Source organism: Haemaphysalis longicornis, unplaced genomic scaffold (genome assembly GCF_048455015.1).
Source record: "Haemaphysalis longicornis isolate Haplotype H1 unplaced genomic scaffold, Haemaphysalis longicornis Haplotype H1 scaffold_1, whole genome shotgun sequence".
Taxonomy (NCBI): Eukaryota; Metazoa; Arthropoda; class Arachnida; order Ixodida; family Ixodidae; genus Haemaphysalis; species Haemaphysalis longicornis.
In genome coordinates this window covers 67,650,511-67,667,970 of record NW_027526203.1, presented here as the reverse complement: position 1 = coordinate 67,667,970, position 17,460 = coordinate 67,650,511, and the positions used below count along the sequence as shown (strand labels likewise).

At 48.8% G+C, this 17,460-nt stretch overlaps 1 protein-coding gene across 1 annotated transcript in view; it reads left to right on the top strand.

The window, feature by feature from the left end:
• The window catches only part of LOC144177088 (uncharacterized), a 56,145-nt gene that overhangs the window by 17,746 nt on the left and 20,939 nt on the right, over nucleotides 1-17,460 (top strand). The window contains exons 9-11 of the mRNA XM_077705247.1: nucleotides 2,405-2,444; nucleotides 2,515-2,598; nucleotides 3,749-7,315. Of these exons, the coding sequence (XP_077561373.1) occupies nucleotides 2,405-2,444; nucleotides 2,515-2,598; nucleotides 3,749-7,315 (3,691 nt within the window). The remainder of the gene's footprint in view (nucleotides 1-2,404; nucleotides 2,445-2,514; nucleotides 2,599-3,748; nucleotides 7,316-17,460) is intronic.

Here is a 17,460-nt window from a genome sequence, read left to right as displayed (position 1 = left end):
TTGCATTTATTTCTCAAACGAAATGGGACATCCAAGTCTGGTTGTCGTGGCCATGAAACCCTGCTAAACCGCTGGAGTTCAGCTTTGAGAACTGCAGTTGTCTCGTGGCTATTGCATTGGCTGTGCTCCAAATTTGTACACTTGTCTTGCACATCTGCTGCCGGCTGTTATAACAGGGCCCTCAGCAGTGCGAGTATTCTGTGCTGCTTGTGGGCGGTTGTTTGGTCTTTTGGTTCGTAATGAGGGGTCTGTTCCACTCAAAGATAAGAATAGGCAGGTGCAGGAAGCAGTTTCCACTCTGTGGGGCAGTTTCATCAAGGTAAATTGATTCACTGGTGCGTAGGGCGAGTTGGTAGAACGGGATACGAATGAAAAGTGCAGGCTGGGACGGAGACAAAGCAGTAGAAGACAACACAAATTACTTTGTGTTGTCCCTCTTTCCTGACTTCTCATCTTCATAAGTCTGTGTTTTTCATTGGCCCGATTCAATTAGCCCAATATTATGGCTATTAAATCGACACTAAAGTGATTTGTAAACACTGTGGGATTACTGGCGCAAATTGTAGGCTGGAGTCTCTAGGCAATGTTTCGACCGCTCTGGCTGCGTTTTTGCCACTATATTCAGTGGAAATATCAATTTGAAAACGTCATCCTCCTCTCTGCATCCTCCTTGTCAATTTCCCATGACGTTTCGTATGATGTTCAAACAAGATGGCTTGGTTTGACCACGCTACTGCGCGGCTCACTGACCCTCCGACAGAATCAATCGGCCCAGTGTTTAGTCGGTTGGCCGCCGTCGGGTCATCGCGATTCGTTCGCTCAGTTGAAGCTAAGCCACAACACGTTTGAGCCTGGAAGAATGTGCCTTTAGTTTGTTAGTTTGTAGACTGTATCAAGCTGTAAGTGCAAGTAGCTCCACACAAGCGCACATGTGATGCTTTGCTGACTGGTGCATTAGTAGGAAATCTAAGGCCAATGGAAGGCGGGAGAAGAGTCAGCAAAGTTAATGTAGGTATACTAAGGAACTGAAATTAACCGAGACTTTTATTGTACAGCGTAAAACCAAGGTGTGGGAAGCAGTTTTTGTGCTGGGTGTACAAGCACTGTGGTCAGCAGCACGATCACACATTTTCGATCGCTTTTGTGCCTAAGGAATGTAGTTGCTAAAGAGAAAATATTTGTGGGAATTCGGGGCACGCTTACTGCACGAGCATTATTCAAGAAATAGTCATCTAAGCTGCTTGGAAACCTAAAAATAAATAAAAAGGTAAATAGGCTTTACAATATATACTTTATATTTCTATTCCCGGCAGCACTAGCTGGTGGCAGAGTGGTCTGGAGCCTTAGATATTTTTTTCTTCTTTATTGCCTGCTTTGGCACATACGAAATACAGTCACACATTCATAAAAGCCATCAACCTGACTTTGGTTGACGTCAGTGTTTAAAAGTGTCTGCAAGACATTCGGGCGGATTTGGCACACATTTTTTATTTTCCACGTATGCACTCATTGCCTCCCTGAAATACTGTCTTGCGTTTCGTGCATCGATGCCAGCGTACCACCTCGCGGCCATTCTTGCCTTCCAAATAGAGCTCAATTCAACAAGCATGATCATGTTGTAAGGCATGAGATGAAGGGGTGGGATGAAATTTTTGGGAGTGCTCATTCCTTGTCAGCTTGCCCGAGCATGCCCAAGTTGAGCTTGTCTCAGCCTCATTGGCATGGTTCAGGCATTGTAAAGGCTAGTGTGGTCACTTCACTTTTGCTCACCTTTGCATGAATCATGCAAAGTGCACGTCCCTTCCTCTCTTCACGAGCCGAACAGAGTACTGCCAGAATTTTGCAGATCTGTGCATAATTACTACTGTGCATGTAAAGCACCCCTGAAAATTGTAGCCAAGGGGTGTCCACTTTTGGTACCGTGCCTCCGGCTGCCCCTGCTTTGATTTGTAATATGTGGTTGTGCGGTCTTGGCCCCACTCCCTTGACGGCTGAGTCAGAGTGCAAAAATGGACCAGAGGAGGCCAGCTAGGCTAGCTTGCTTGCACTTGCAGACACTGCTCACAGTTCGAGGCAGCTGGTCTTGGTGGTGTTTTTACGTTACGCAGCACACTTTCATTCAGTTCCCTCTGTTTTGGAGCTTTGCTGAATGCTGATTGTGTAGCACTCATTGGCGTACTAGCTCCTATTGGGAACCACATAAGCTGTGCAGCCATAGACGTGCATGCCACGCTTGAAACATTTGCCTTGTAAGCAGAAAATACAATCAACGTTTGTGGGCTGCTCTGAAGGAATCTCTCAGTGCACAAATTCCTTAAAACATTTGGCTCGTCATTTGTCAATCTAGTGAGCCCAGCGCCTTTCCTTTGCAAGCTGAATTGCATTTGTGTGTGCATGTGTGCAGGAACGGGCTGAGGCGCTCCGCAAGAGGCTGAAGGAGCGAGGTACGTGCCATTTCCCGACCCGTGTGCGGTGGTTGTTTCATCCTGCTCTCCTGTGATTGTGTGTATGCAGGGGTGCTGGGCCGGAAAGAAGACCGACTCGTGAGGCGCATTGTGGCCTACCTGGGGGTAGACGCCGAGGCTGTCAGCAGTTCAGGTGAGGGGCCCCACTTGCTGAATGAGGCTGTCTGTGAGGCCTTTTCTGCATCACAAGCTGACAGATTTCTCATGTAAAGCTGTAGGCCACACCAGGGAAGATCTTCGTTGCGTGCAGGTGTCGAGTTAAAGTTCGCATGCAGGAAGCAGAAACAAAACTGAAATGTCAGACATCAGTGATGGTGAACTCACTCTTCAAGAATTCATTTCATAGTGAAAAACTGCGTGATTTGCGTCTGCTGCTTTCACGCAAGCTAAGTCACTACACGGCACTCCAAGGAAACAAAGTCACTTACCCCCATATTCACGAAGTCAAACTTTTGCCTGTCGCACTATTCGGTGCCTTAACACGTTGCAAGGACCAAACTTATGCTGAAAGGGCGGCTTTTTGCGAACTTGGTGCTGTTTTTCGCACTCGAGTATTGGTGAGAGGGTGCTGGCTGGGATACTGTACTGGGGATGACATTCTTCTTTCTCGCCAGCGGAGACAGCATTTAAAATTGCCAGCTTTTCCTGGAAAGACAACGCTTTTCGTTTTGTGGCAGCAGAGCTCATCACTGACGAACCGACACCACAGATAGCAGTGGAGACGCACTACACACTGACAGGCAGGCCCAGCGCCTAACCGACACCACTCACACATGGAAGTGCATGGTAGTTTGCGGTGTGGGTGAAATTCGCTAAATTTGTGCATTTCTCCAGCCGATTTTTTTCAGAAAAAATTCAAAAAACAATGGCTCAACAGCGGAGCGAATTATTTACATCAAGGCTAACCGTCGCAACACCTTTGTTACATAGAGGTTGCAAACACGTGTTTCAATGGGGCTGGCTATGGGGAATTGAAAAACCCAGTTAAATTGAGGAGTTCGATACATAGAGGTTCGTTACATGTAGGTCTCACTGTAAGTGCTTTAAATACGGGTACTTGCACAGTGGGACAAGCGTCAGTGATCCCGAATTCTGGATTTAGTTGGTTTTGTATCTCTCGGTTACATTCTACGCTGCTGATTTGCAAACAGTGCATGTCAGTAATGTTGAGTGGCTAATACTATATTTAGTGAGCAGTGAATCTCACTGCATTTTGTGCCGTCATTCCTTTTAACTGTTGAGGGTGAAAGAGAGCAGAACCTGCCATGTCTCTTAACTTGCAGAGGATGAATCGGATGCTGAGCGGGATGCGCGTCACTTGGAAGAACTGCTCACGGCCGATGTGTACGAGGAAGCAGAAATCTCCAGTGTGGAGAAAATTTTATCCCTGATGCGGCTTCCTGCGTTGCTAGACCCACTGTCACCGGACGCGCGACCGAAACCCATTGAGAAGCCGGAGCGTCCATCCCCAAGTGTTTCAAATCCCGAATTGCCAGCAGCACCCTGTGAACGAGTTCCACTTACAGTTTTGCCAGTATCACCAGTGCCTTCTGAGCAGGCCTTATCCATGGAAAAATCAGAACTAGAACACCTGGAGTCGTTCCCATCGACGAGAGAGCCACAATCATTGGAGCAGTCTGAGCGAGTTTCCCTTGCAGCACGACCAGCATCACCAACACAGCCAACACCAGTTGTCATGCGACCAGAGTTACAATCGCCACCGAAGCCAGATTCATTTGCAACTTTGCCAGAATTAGGAGCACCCGCCGAACAAGTTCCAGTCAAAAGCCAGCCAGAACTGTCGAAATCATTGGAGCCAGTTACGCATCCTATGCAGCCAGGATTGGAGGTACAGCCAAGGTCAGCACCCCTTGAGGCACAGACAGGATTGGGATCGTTACCAGAGTCTGTTTTAATGGAGGCACCAACATGGCTAGAATTACCTGATTCACCAAAGCCAAGGCTGTGTGCTGAGCAGTCTCATTTACTAGTGCCCCCAAATTCAGTGCCACTTGAGACGCAGACAAGATTTGGAGCTCTACCAGAGCCCATTCTAATGGAGGCACAACTTGAAGAACCAACACAGCCAGGATTACCGATGCCAATTCTATGTGCTGAGCAGTCGCATTCACTGGTACCGCCAAAGTCAGTGTCACTTGAGACGCAGGCAGGATTGGGAGCAGCAGAGCCAGTACTTATGGAGACACAACGAGAGGCAGCAGCACAACCAGGATTACCTGAACCGCTACATTCACTGGTACCGCCAAAGCCAGTGCCACTGCAGATGCAGACAAGATTGGGAGCATCACCAAAGCCAGTTCCGATGGAGGCACAATCAGAGGCACCGACACAACCAGGATTAGCTGAACCACTACATTCACTGGTACCACGAAAGCCAGTGCCACTTGAGACACAGGCAGGATTGGGAGCATCACCAGAGCCAGTTTCGATGGAGGCACAATCAGAGGCTCAGACACAACCAGGATTAGCTGAACCACTACTTTCACTGGTACCGCCAAAGCCAGTGCCTCTTCAGACGCAGACAAAATTGGGAGCATCACCAGAGCGAGTTCCGATGGAGGCACAATCAGAGGCACCGACACAACCAGGATTACCTGAACCACTACATTTATTGGTACCACGAAAGCCAGTGCCACTTGAGATGGAGGCAAAATTGGGAGCATCACCAGAGCCAGTTCCTATGGAGGCACAATCAGAATCACCGACACAACCAGGATTACCCGAACCAATACATTCACTGGTACCACGAAAGCCAGTGCCACTAGAGATGCAGAGAGAATTGGGAGCATCACCAGAGCTAGATGTGATGGAGACACGGCCAGAAGCACCAAGACAACCAGAATTATCCGAATCATCCGAAACTAGTGGATCCGACGCTGAGCAGTCGGATCCACTAGTACCACCAAAAGCAGAGCCATTAGAGATGCAGAGAAAATCGGCTGCTTCACCAGAGCCATTTTTAAAGGACACACAACCAGAAGCGCCGTCACAACCAGGATTACCAGGATCATCAGAGTCTATAACATGTGCTGGGCAGTCGGATTCACTCGTACCACCAATGCCAGTGCCACTTGAGATGCAGACAGAATTGGGCGAATCGCCCATTGAAGTGCAGCCAAAAGCATTGATACAGCCAGGATTAGCGGACTCACCAAAGCTAGTTTCGTGTGCTAGAGAGCAAGATTTGGTGGTACCTCTTGAGCCAGTGCCGCTTCAGATGCAGACACAATTGGAGGCATCATCATCACAGCCTGTTTTGGTTGCGTCCAAACTGGAAGCACCAGCACAATCATTAACAGCTCCATTTGCGACACAGCCAGGGTTACCTGAAATGCCAGAGCCTAGCTTTGTCGTGACGGAGACGAAGTTGTTAGCATCACCAGGCTTACCAACACCGCCAGAGTCCAGCTTATGTGCACTAAAGGCAGAATTATATGAAGAATCAAGTGAGGCACCACGTGCAATACAGCTGGAATTAACACCAACATCACCAGATTTACCAGCACCACAAGAGCCCACCTTATGTGCAGTAAAGGCAGAACCGCCTGTGTCACCAGGTGTGTCTTCACATGCAATGTGGCCGGAATTGCCACCAGAAACACCACAGCCACCTTCACTGGAAACAGAGCCGAAATTGCGGCCAGCATCAAAGGAAGGTTCAGCCGCACCTTCGCCGGCACTACGAGATCCCACCTTGCTTGCGACATGGGCCCAAACACCAGCACCAGAGGCAAAATTGCTAGCAACACCCTTAGATCCCCCATCTCACATATCGCACCTTAAATTATCCACATCACTGCAACCAGCCTCGACCTCACCAGCATCAGTGTTGCAACCACTAGAGCTGTTGCCAGAACCATCACAAGTGCTATCGCCACAGCTATCTTCACAGCTATCACCACAGCTATCACCAATACTTTTGCCCAAACCATCAGAAGAGTCATTAATACTGCCAGAGTTGTCAGACTTGTCTTGGGAGTCGTCATCACCAGAGCCGTCGCCAAAAAAGAAGCCACGAAGGCCTTCTTGGGGGTCGTCACTTGAGCTACGGTCACCACCAGAGTCGCCGCCAAAGCAGTCACTAATGTCGCTACCAGAGCCGTCACCAGAGCAGTCATGGCTATCATTAAACAAAGAGCCATGGGGGTCGTCACGGGAGTTATCACAAAGGGAGCCGCAGTCACCACCAGGGTCACCGTTAAAGCAGTCACCAGTGTCCCTACCAGAGCCGTCACCAGAGCAGCCATGGCTATCACCAAACAAGGAGCCACGGGTGTCTTCACCGGGGTCATCACAGAAGGAGCCGCGGTCACCACCAGAGTCACCATCAAAGCAGTCACCAGTGTCCCTACCGGAGCCGTCACCAGAGCAGCTATGGCCATCACCAAACAAAAATCCACAGGGGTCTTCACGGGGTTCATTACAAAGGGAGCCACGGTCACCACCAGAGGCACCACCAAAGCAGTCACCAGTGTCCCTACCGGAGCCGTCACCAGAGCAGCCATGGCTATCACCAAACAAGGAGCCACGTCGGTCTTCACAAGGGTCGTCACAAAGGGAGCCGCAGTCACCACCAGAGTCACCGCCAAAGCAGTCACCAGTGTCCCTACCGGAGCTATCACCAGAGCAGCCATGGCCATCACCAAACAAAGATCCACAGGGGTCTTCACGGGGGTCGTCACAAAGGGGGTTGCAGTCACCGCCAGAGTCACCCCCGAAGCAGTCACCAGTGTCCCTACCGGAGCCGTCACCAGAGCAGCCATGGCCATCACCAGAGTCATCCAAGGTGCAGCCGGAACAGTCACAAGAGCCACCACCTGACACAGTGGGTAAGTCTCTTCTCTTTCGTTTTTTTTTCTTTTTGCATGGTTTAGCACGAAATCCAACTTCAGGCATAATCATCTTGAACTGAGAAGCGCTAGAGCACAACATTGGCCAGTCTCTGTGAAAGTACGTTTTTGAAAACAACTCAGGGAAGACCTACTAGATTCATCGTGGGCCCCAGGCATGGTTCATTCAATTAGCCTCCTTTAAATGGGCTCTGGCATATCCAAGTTAGTTCTTTTTTTGTGTGTAGATGTCGTATGGCCCTTATTTGACCATAGCACTGTCTAGGGTTTTGCATCTCTAAAAAATTGGAAAAAATGAGAGCTAATTTCTTTTTCAATGGAACTAGTAGGAGTATGTATTACGATGACAGGTGTGCTGAGAGGCATGTTAGTAATTTGCACGTGCAAATACGATTTTTGTGTTTGAAGTGAATACGAATGAAATAATTATTTTCAAATAATTTGAAGCAAACAAATTTTTTAGCAAATAGTTGCTAAAGAAAATACCAAGTGGAAGCATTGTATGCTTAAATGAGAACTCAATTGACCATTTTTCTTTTCATACAACGGCCGCTGAGCTTTGACAAATTGAAAGCAGCCCTCCAGATGCCAAAGTCTACAGAATTGCTTTGAATTTGACAAGCAGAACAGTTATCCTCAGCATGATTTTTTAATGCAGTAGCTTCAAATTGGTTTTAGGTGCCCAATACGATCACTGTCATCATTACTGACAGGCTGACAACCAGGTGACCATACGCAGGCACACCAAGCAGAAGTGGTGAGCAGAAACTGTCAGTACAAGGTTCTTTTAGTTTTTCACTGCACCAACTACAGTGCACTGTTTTTTTTTGTTTTGTTTTTTTGTGTGTGGGAGTTAAGCTCGGAGATCAGTAAGTTGGGTGGAGGTTCAGAGGTACGTCATGGTTGCCTGGTTGGTTTAATATAAGAATGTTTCCAGGTAGGCCTAATTTTGCTTGAGCTCCAAATGCGTTTGAAAGAGAGAAGAGCCAGGAGGGAATCTCAGGTTGCAGCGAGTCCTCGCTTGTTCTAGTGTTGCGGTGCGGTGGTCGGGAGAAGAGGGTTGAATAAGGGAGCGGAGCAAGGAGCAAGCTTGGTTTCAGTGCATATGAGGTTTCAGAGAATCGCTCCTGGCTGGAGTACCAGAACTGGGCTCTGAGAGCCTGGGCCGTGGCCAGGCCTCAAAGAGAGAGAGGGTGAACTTTATTTAGCAACTCAAGTTCAAGCCGTAACCAGGCCTCACTGGGCTGGGGTAGTCCACCCACAGGAGAAACGGCTCCAATGACCACACCGTTTGTGCTATGAAATTTATTCCTTGTCCTCTGCTGGTTAGGTCTGACCAGATGGACGGCATAGTCCTGTGCTTCCCCAGGCAGCAGAGGCAGTGTTGGCACTTGCCGCAGTGCCAGTATTGGCCATGTGGGTGTGCACGAGGGAGGCATGGCCTGTATAAGAGGCGACGTGTTTTGTATGCTTTGACTGCTGGTTGTGTTGGGCCACTCATCAGTGTAAAATGGGGAAAGGTGGCATGATGGTAAAGTTGGTGCCGATGGGTTGATTTGGGCAGTCGGGTGGGTTTTGTGATGGTAGTGGTGGAGACGAATGGCTAGAATCGCGTCATTGCTATCGTGCATCTTTGTAGGCGCATCTTGGTAGGGTTAGTGGAGGTGCAGGGTAGTTACGAAGGTCAGTCTTGCTTGTTGCAGTTGGTGCATGGTGGTATGGTAGCCCGAGGACGGGTGAGTGGTAGTAAAGTCTTGGGATGGGAGGGTCTTGGGACGAGTGAGTGGTAGTAAAGTCTTGGGACAAGTGGTGTAGATGAAGCTTGGGAGGGTGAGGAAAGAGTTTCTGTGACTGGCAGATGTTGAGAGAATACTGACTGTATGGGTGGAGCAGGAGTCTGTTTATGACGAGGACCCTGTGTGCCAGAAAGTTGGTGGTCATGTAAACACCCACATGGAAAGGTGTCTGTTAAACGCTTGGCAGTGAGTGGGGCATGGTTGAGGGAGAGGGGGATGAGTCTCATTACTGGTGTGTATGAGGACCTCATCCGGTTTCTTGGCTGTTAATCGAAAGGCTTCTTGTGTAGGACCAGGACTTGGAGGATGTGATAACAGATTGGTTCATGCTTTATCAGAATAGCCCAAGCAGATAAGCTGCAAGCATTTGTAGCTAGGGTTGTACTTCCCTGATGCTAGCAGCAATGCATCTTTCACGAGTGTGAATTGCTGCTCGATGGGGCCACTGTGAGTGCATTGGGGGGAGGCACAGGGCAAAGGGGGGGGGGGGGACTAATTGGTGGAACTGGGAGGAAATTTCTATAGTTTCGTCATCATATAATAAGCCGGAGATTGGGAGAGGGGGACAGTAGCTGGCCGAGCTTGCGAAGGGGAGGAATTCCGAGGGCCGGACAAACGGACAGGCCTCCCGTGTGCAGACGAAAATGTGGTTCAGTGAGTTAGTGAGTGATTTATTGAAATAGAAAGTGGAAAAGAAGTGGACTGGGGATATTTTGAACTCATTTGGGAGTTCGCCAGCTTACAATGCAGTCCGGGGGAAGGGGAGAGGGGGAATGAAAGGGGACAGGTGAGAACAAGTGGGAACAGAGAAAGAGGGAGAAAAAGGCAGTGTGGCTGGGTGCCGTTTGGCCTGGAAAGAAAGGACGCGAAAAAGGGGGTTGGGGCTAGGACGCTCCCCCGGAAGCGACCTGTAGCAGTCATTGAGCCACACTGTGGCTGTCCCAACGAATCCAGTCAGTCCTTGTCAGAGGTGTGCCCTAGATGACGGCCGGAGGCAGCCGTCAGATTGGCAGTTGAAGATGCTGCTTGGCGTCGCGTGCATCGTGTAGGGTGTACCTGGTCGGTGCCAGGCGGTGATTGGCGGTCGAGTTCGTGGGGTTGCGCTGTGTGCATATGCTGCACTCGGGAATATGACGTGTCATTTCGGTGTCTACTGTGGGTGCTGGCCGGTGCCAGGCGGTGATTGGCGGTCGAGTTCGTGGCGTCGCGCCGTGTGCATATGGAGGACTCGAGAATTGACGTGACATTTGGGTGTCTACTGTGGCCTCTGGCCGGTGGCAGCATCTGATCGGTGCACGAAGGTGTGTCATCGTGTGCGGAACTGCGTTTCCGGGAATACGACTGGTCAACGCGAAGTTTGCCGTGGACTCTGGCCGGTGGCAGACGTGTGATTTGTAGTCGAGGGGGTTGCGAACTGCGAGAAAAGGTGTGCCTAGCTACTGCGGAGTTCTGGATTGTGCCGAGGCATGTTGGTGTTGTCCACCATGCGTGCAAAGGTGAGGCGGCCGAGGCGTTCTTCGGAAGGGGAATATGATCCGGCTCCGTGGTTGATGCTTGGACCCTAGGGGGGGCCGGAGATGTGGGGGCATTTTTAAACCATTCGTGTTTGAGGCAAGGTTCACTTTGGAGGGCAAGGACTGTGGCCCACGGTCCTGTCCTTTGGGCTCGAGAAGTTTTGATGGTGAGCGGGCTGGCTGAATCCGGATGTGTGGTGTACGGCGGAAGCGACGGCCTGAGACGAGAGCCGTGATTTTTCGGGGCTTGAGTGCGATATCTAAAGGATAAATTACTATTGTTTGTAGAATGGTGATGGGACGATTCGCCGGGCTGGGCAAGGGGCCCGGATTCTGCGGACGCTATTACCTTGGTGCTCGTCGGTGGGTGATGGGTGCCCAAGTGGTGCCAAATTTCGAACTTTACCTGCATTCGAACGCAGATGAAAGTAAACTTGTCAACTTGCTAGAGCATCAGGGTGAGGTGGCCGGTGTAGACACGGGTGCGTTTACGTGTTCTCATGCGTAATTCTTGGGGCGGCGAGCGCTTGTAGAAGTAATCTTGTCGAACAAATGCAGCGTGCGGGCTCATTGACTTTATGCCGCAAGCATTGACATCAACAGTGAAGCTGCCTGGCGTTCCGTAATAGTTCCCCAATCGCGTTCCCCGTCATAGAACCTCTGAATGCCAGTAGGTAGATTCGGGTTAGTGCGCCAGTTGGCGCTCCCAAGGGGCTGCTGCTTCCTCAGAGCGCGTGACTTCACCCATTTTCCGAACATTCTAAGCTCGGCCGGCAGGCTGACTTGTCTATATGTGCGCGATCCTCTGCTCTCCGATTGGCTGACTCCTCTCCTTGACTCCGCCCACCTGCGCTTGGGGCGTGCTCTGACCCGCGCCTTGGCTCAGCCCGCCTGCGCTTTGCACCCGCTCTCCCCCCACTACGCTGCACGTGTGCTTGGCGCTAGCTCTCCCCCTCGCTAGGCTATGCCCTCTCCACATTGCTGCGCCTGCGTTACCGCTCCTTGTCCCACGAAAGCCGTGACCAAGAACAGCTTCGCTGTTAAAAATCGTTGGGACGTACACAGAATCGTACGAAAAATCAGCGCAAGGCGCGAGCCCGGGGATCACGTGCCAAGGAAGAGCCATGTCAGAGGAGATTAGGCCGCAACTGCACAATTGGGGATGAGTGCGACCACGGGCGGCGCTGCGACGCGTGTCTCCATGACATTTGCTTAGGGATTCTCGCATTTGTCGTCTGCTTCACTCGGGCTCGCTCCCCCTGCTGTTTCTTCGTGCTAGGTTGACTTTTGATGCTTGTCCGCGCCAGATTTTGTGTGTGCTTAACTTTTTATTGTAATGACTTAAAATCACATACACTAGCTCAGGGCGTTATTTAAAGTATAGTTTTTGATATTACTCCGGAAGAAACTTTTCTGCCGTTGCCCCATTCCTTGCGAAGGCAGTCCTATGTGGAGTGCAAAAAGTCTGAGCTAGGCGTCAGCTTCGGCTTTCAGCAGTCTTTTGAACTAAGGGAACAGCCAGCTGCTAACAGCCGACAACAGCGAAAATGAAATTCCAGGCCTTTGGAGCTGTCCGCTTTGGCAGCAGGCATTACGATTCTCAGTAATCGGTTGTAAGGAGATGGTAAAGCAGTTTTTGCAACCTTGCTGAACGGTCGAAAGTATTGTATCACATCACTTTGCATTGTCATGGCATGAAAGTAGGACGATGTGTACTCTGGGCTGGAAAAAATATAGGTTGAGTTCCAAATAACCTATTGGGTGTACAGGCGTGTGCTGGTTTTATGCAAGGCTTCGAACCAGTAGAAGTCTTATTGAACAAAACGTTAGCAATTGAGCACGATACCAATAACGTGGTCGGTTCAAGCTCGGAGGCTGTGCTCATATACAGGGCATGGCACCATAACTGTTTCATCCGCAAAGTGATCGTGATTTCAACCTGGTCAGATATTTGTAGGTGTAAACCAAATCATACGGGCTTAGGATAAAACACACCCATTTGTCATTAAAAAGTCAGTACGGAGAGGAGCTAGTGCTAGTCTGTTTCCATCACTTCTGCAGGAGTACCGCCATAACATGTTTCCGCTATATCACACACGTATGTGTGCACAAACACGTACGTGTGCATGCGCACGCATGTACGGTAAAAATTGTGGGGACCACGTGGGTCCCCATGCCGGCCGTGCAGCGCCATTAGGGCTAGGTGCCCAGCGCCGCCGACAGGGGAGCCGCCTAGGCGGCAAAGCCGCGTGAGCGTGGACACCCTTGCGCATGCGCAACGCGTGCTTCTCCATTAGCGATCACAACGCACAGAGAGCCGGCCCCCTAGCGGCTGGCTCCCCCGTCGGCACCTTCCTTCCCCTCTGGAGACCCTTCTCTCCAGCTGCAGCTACGGCGGAAAGCAGGACTGCCCTGCTGGGGGAAGTGGGGAACCGCACGGGTCGGACAAGGGAGCTGATGTTTCTCAACCCCGAGACGAGGCGAGTCTCCCCTCAGCAGATGGACAGAGTCGGTGGCCACAGATGGCTTCCACCCAAGCTCGGGACGGTCTGTTCAGTGCGTGTTCCACATTATGACTGAGCACTAAAGCCTGGTTGGGTGACACCGCCTGGCTCCTAGCACATCCTCAGCACCTCCCGGTGAGTCGACCGGACCCTCAGCGGCATTCTCATGACGCCGCATGGTGGGTTGCAGCTTTGGGTTTCGTGTTTTAGCTTGCTAGCCGGGTAATGCAGTCAATTTGTAGCTGTGACCCCGACGTTCTGGCACATTCAACATGCCCACAAAATACAGTAATACTGTTTGTTCAGACCTGGAGGGATATTTGCGGTATATTTCCCACAGCCATAGCTTCCAATATTCATATATGCATTGTAGTAAAACTGCATTCAAGAGGAGGAGGAGGAGATCGAGCTGGTTAGTGGGCGGGCTCCTCAGTCCAGGACAAGAGAGCAAAAGTGATTTTCTTCAATTCATGAAACGCCGTCCCAAGTAGGCCAGGATTTGTTCTTTACTCCTGAAGGGGTTGGAAAACAATGAAGAGTGGCTTGGACATATTCATCGGTTTCGATTTTTGTTATACTGGAAACTGGCTCGTATACTATGTATTGCATTCGTTAGCGAGTATATAAAGCCTTCAACACCGTAATCATGTCATAACCGTTGGGGTTGAGAGTCAGTTCATTATGATAGCGATGGTTACGATAGAAATTTGGGGCATGAAATCTGCCTTCGAGTACTCTGGACAGCATTGTCTGCGCCATTTCGCGGTGGCATAGGACAAGCTTTCTCATTTTATTTGCATGTGAATAAACTACACACGTTGCAGGTATGCACCCTCTTGCACGCAGGCATAATGAAAGCCAATTTGTGAAGAAGGGAAGGTATGCCATACAGCCTGAAGAAGATGTCCACACGAACCTTGCGAGCCTCCCAAACATCCCCAAGCCTCCTAATAAGACGTTTGTGGTGGTGCAGAAAAATTAAAGCTTTGGGCACAAGAAACATTCATCTGGTGCAAGCAAACAACAACAAAAGAAATAGAAGACAGCCATTTTATTTCCTGCTGTGCGATGCGCGTGCAGGGGCCACTGCTTGGTGCATATCATTATACCATTGGGTGTTCATAAGCATCTCAATAACACTTCAGGCAGCCTATGCATTTTGAATACTTAACGAGGAACTCTGAGCAGTGAACCTCGCAAATAAGCTATAGAAGACGAGCTACACGTGATCTTCTGACTGATGCTCTGAGTAAATGTTCTCTCTCTCCTCGTGTGTTGCAAACTTGTGCGGGATACAACTTTAAATTGTTCAGATGCGGGAGAAGCTGGAAAAAATAACTGGATTACTGGAAATACGCCTTTTAATGCACTACAGTATTGAAGCGGGCGATTTCTAGCACGGGCACTGCAGCCCCTCACAAGCAGAGTGCAGGAGACGACAGCGGCGCGAGTGTCTTAGCTGATGTTAGGAGCTAGGGGGCGCCACTAAAACATCTCACAGCCAGTACGAGCCGCCTTGAGGAGTAAATGTACTCGCGGGGGATGAATGGGTGTCTCCTGGCAATTGTGAGCGAGCAGAACATGCTTTGGAGGGTGCTGTGCAGGAGGCTGTTCAAGTGGTGACGGGTGCATTTCCAACCATGCCTTCGCCTTCACACTCTTGTAGAGTTCTAAGCAGCCCCCGCAACTTGTCGTTTGGCGCGACCTTGTGAGACTTAATTAAAGATATAGTCCAAAGAGAAGTGCGAGAATTAGATATTTCGAATATCCGAAATATTTTTTTACCGCATGGTGTGTTTTGTTTGCAGTGTAGTACACTAATAATACTAAAGCGCTTAGAAGCACTTTTTATTTAAGTGCTCGTGAATTTGTGCTCTGGCCATTTAACATTGTCCATTAGATTTACCACTATTTTACGTGGCACTCCTATAGGCAAATCGTTTTTATTCGATTTCTGGATAATTTGGCCAATGCCATCGCCAATCCTGACGTTGCAAAAAATAGACTGTAAAATGCAAGCCTGGCACAAAGTTTTTTGTAGAAACGAATGAGCAGCTTAGTTTTTATAAATTGGCTCATTTATTGCTGCAACCCTCTGTATAAATATTTTCCAATTCATTTTGAGTTTGATATAAAGGAGTGCAACCCTACGGTAGGCACTGAAAAAAAAAAATTTTAAGTGAACACTGCTTTGTTAGTGCCTAAATCTTGCAGATAGAATGCCATGATCAACGGCGTCACTTTTTTCAGTTATGTCGATATCGGACAAGAAAACATTTTTTTTTTTTTTGCCTATTGATGCTGTGGCTGCAGCACAGCATCATAAAAGGCTGCATCATGCTAATGATGCTGCGGTTCTTTAGCAGGAGGCAGCCATATCACAAGTGTCCTGTTTATCGAGATAGCATTTACAAGAAAATCACTGGACAAAAGGGAAGCCGAAAAAAATCGGTGCAAGTTGTATCTGGGATTATTAAGTCACATTACCCCGCAATGACTTGTATTGCAGTAGCTGCAGGGTCGCATTCCAACAAGGTTTGAGGTATGTGTCTTTGTCAATGTGCTAGCATGAAAAATATAAATGATTCACACTGCCAGCCTGTTTGTGAAACAAACAAAATGTTTCAAAACAAAATGTTTGACACCCGTTTGTGGGAAACGAATTGTTTCTTCTTGTTACTGGGAGGAATTAAAGTGCATATGAAGTGTTTCTTTTTCGTACTTTGACGAATTAAAGTAGGTATCTTTTTTTTTTGCCTACTATGAGGCTACATACGAGCTTGGAGCAAAAGTATTGAAACTGATTTCTTTGACATCATGAATTCTCCTTTTCAAAGAAGTTTTTTTAAGCAGCTGTGTGTCAACTGAAGCATTGCTTATTGTTCATAGACCTCTGGCAGGTTTTCCAGCTTGTCAGTTATGCTGTGCATGGTGCTTTTTCAAGAAGCCTGCTTTCCTTTAGAAATGAAAGAATTTTTTTCCAGCCGAAAAATTATTACCCTAATGCAGATATTGCTTTGTGGCATCGGACATTTGCTCCAGCAGCCAAGTTTGTGGAATGTGTGGGGGCAGACGTGCCACCCTCCTCTGTGCAGATAAAAGCTTGTTAACCAGTTTGTCCTGGTGGCGGAAATTCCTAGCTGGAAATTTCTTAACTTGGGAGAAAAAAAAGTCGGCCTCATATTGATTTTCAATTTGCTCCTTCTCACTTTCTCGAGATGGAGAGTGTTGTCTATTGGTTACTCCCAAAAACTCAGGGTTTGTTTCTTGTAATGCGACTGAAGATTCTTGATTTTTATCAAGGTAATACTGGGGATCAAGGCACACATCTCATTCTGCTCACTCCCGAGGTTCTTTGGAGCTGCCGCGGCACACACGATTTCCTTGTGCCCAAAATCCTGCATGAAATCTGGCCGACAATATTCAGGCTTAAATTTAACTCGTAGCTGGTTGTTTTAAATGTCTGGCAGCACAAGAGTCCTCACTCTCTGCATTGTCATCTGTTTTTATGAGGTTGGAGGTCTTCCCACTTAGTGTTTGTTTTTTTTCCACTTCATCTCGACCTTATAAGCAGGCTTGGAGCACTTGTGCCTTGGATAGAGAATATTCTTTGTAAGCCCTTTTTGTCCTCTTTTCTGTCTGTAGGGCTGTGACATGGCCGGAGCATGGTTCGCTCTAGAGTGTTGTTTTCATTTAGGCAACATTGATTTCTTGAGTGAGCACTAGTGCCTGTGTGCAGCGACATGTTTGTGTTCCACTTTCTTTGAAAAAGCAGTGTTCATTGCTCGGATGTGATTCTGCACTGTAATGCTTGTGGTGTTGGAAAGCTTTTGTTCGTATGCCAGCATGGGGAAGTGGGAGCTCCACTTACAGGAAACCGATGCGTTAAGGGTATGGTCTCTAACAAAGTGCTCTACGCAAAGTTCCCTAACAAAATGCTCTATGCACTTTGTTAGGAAATGACCGTATCTGTGGACTGTTAGGGTCGCTTCATGAGGCGTAGCAGGTGCTTCGGTGGGACGCCGTGAAGTGGAGTGCGTAAAATTTTTAAAAAGGCATCAATGTCCAGAGAGAACAAGAATAATGCTTGGGGTGCCCTCGCTTTTGTAACACAAGACTTCTGACTTCCCCCTCAGTGTCTTGTAGTAAAATGTGCAGCTGGGCAAGCTGGCACTTTTCAATAAGGAACAGTGCAAAAAGGATGTGACACAGAAAGGAGGCGACAAACACACGCGCAAACATACACAGCGCTTGTGCGTGCTGTTTAATTTCTCTGGCCTGTTTTTGAACTGTTCTGCACTTGCATGTTT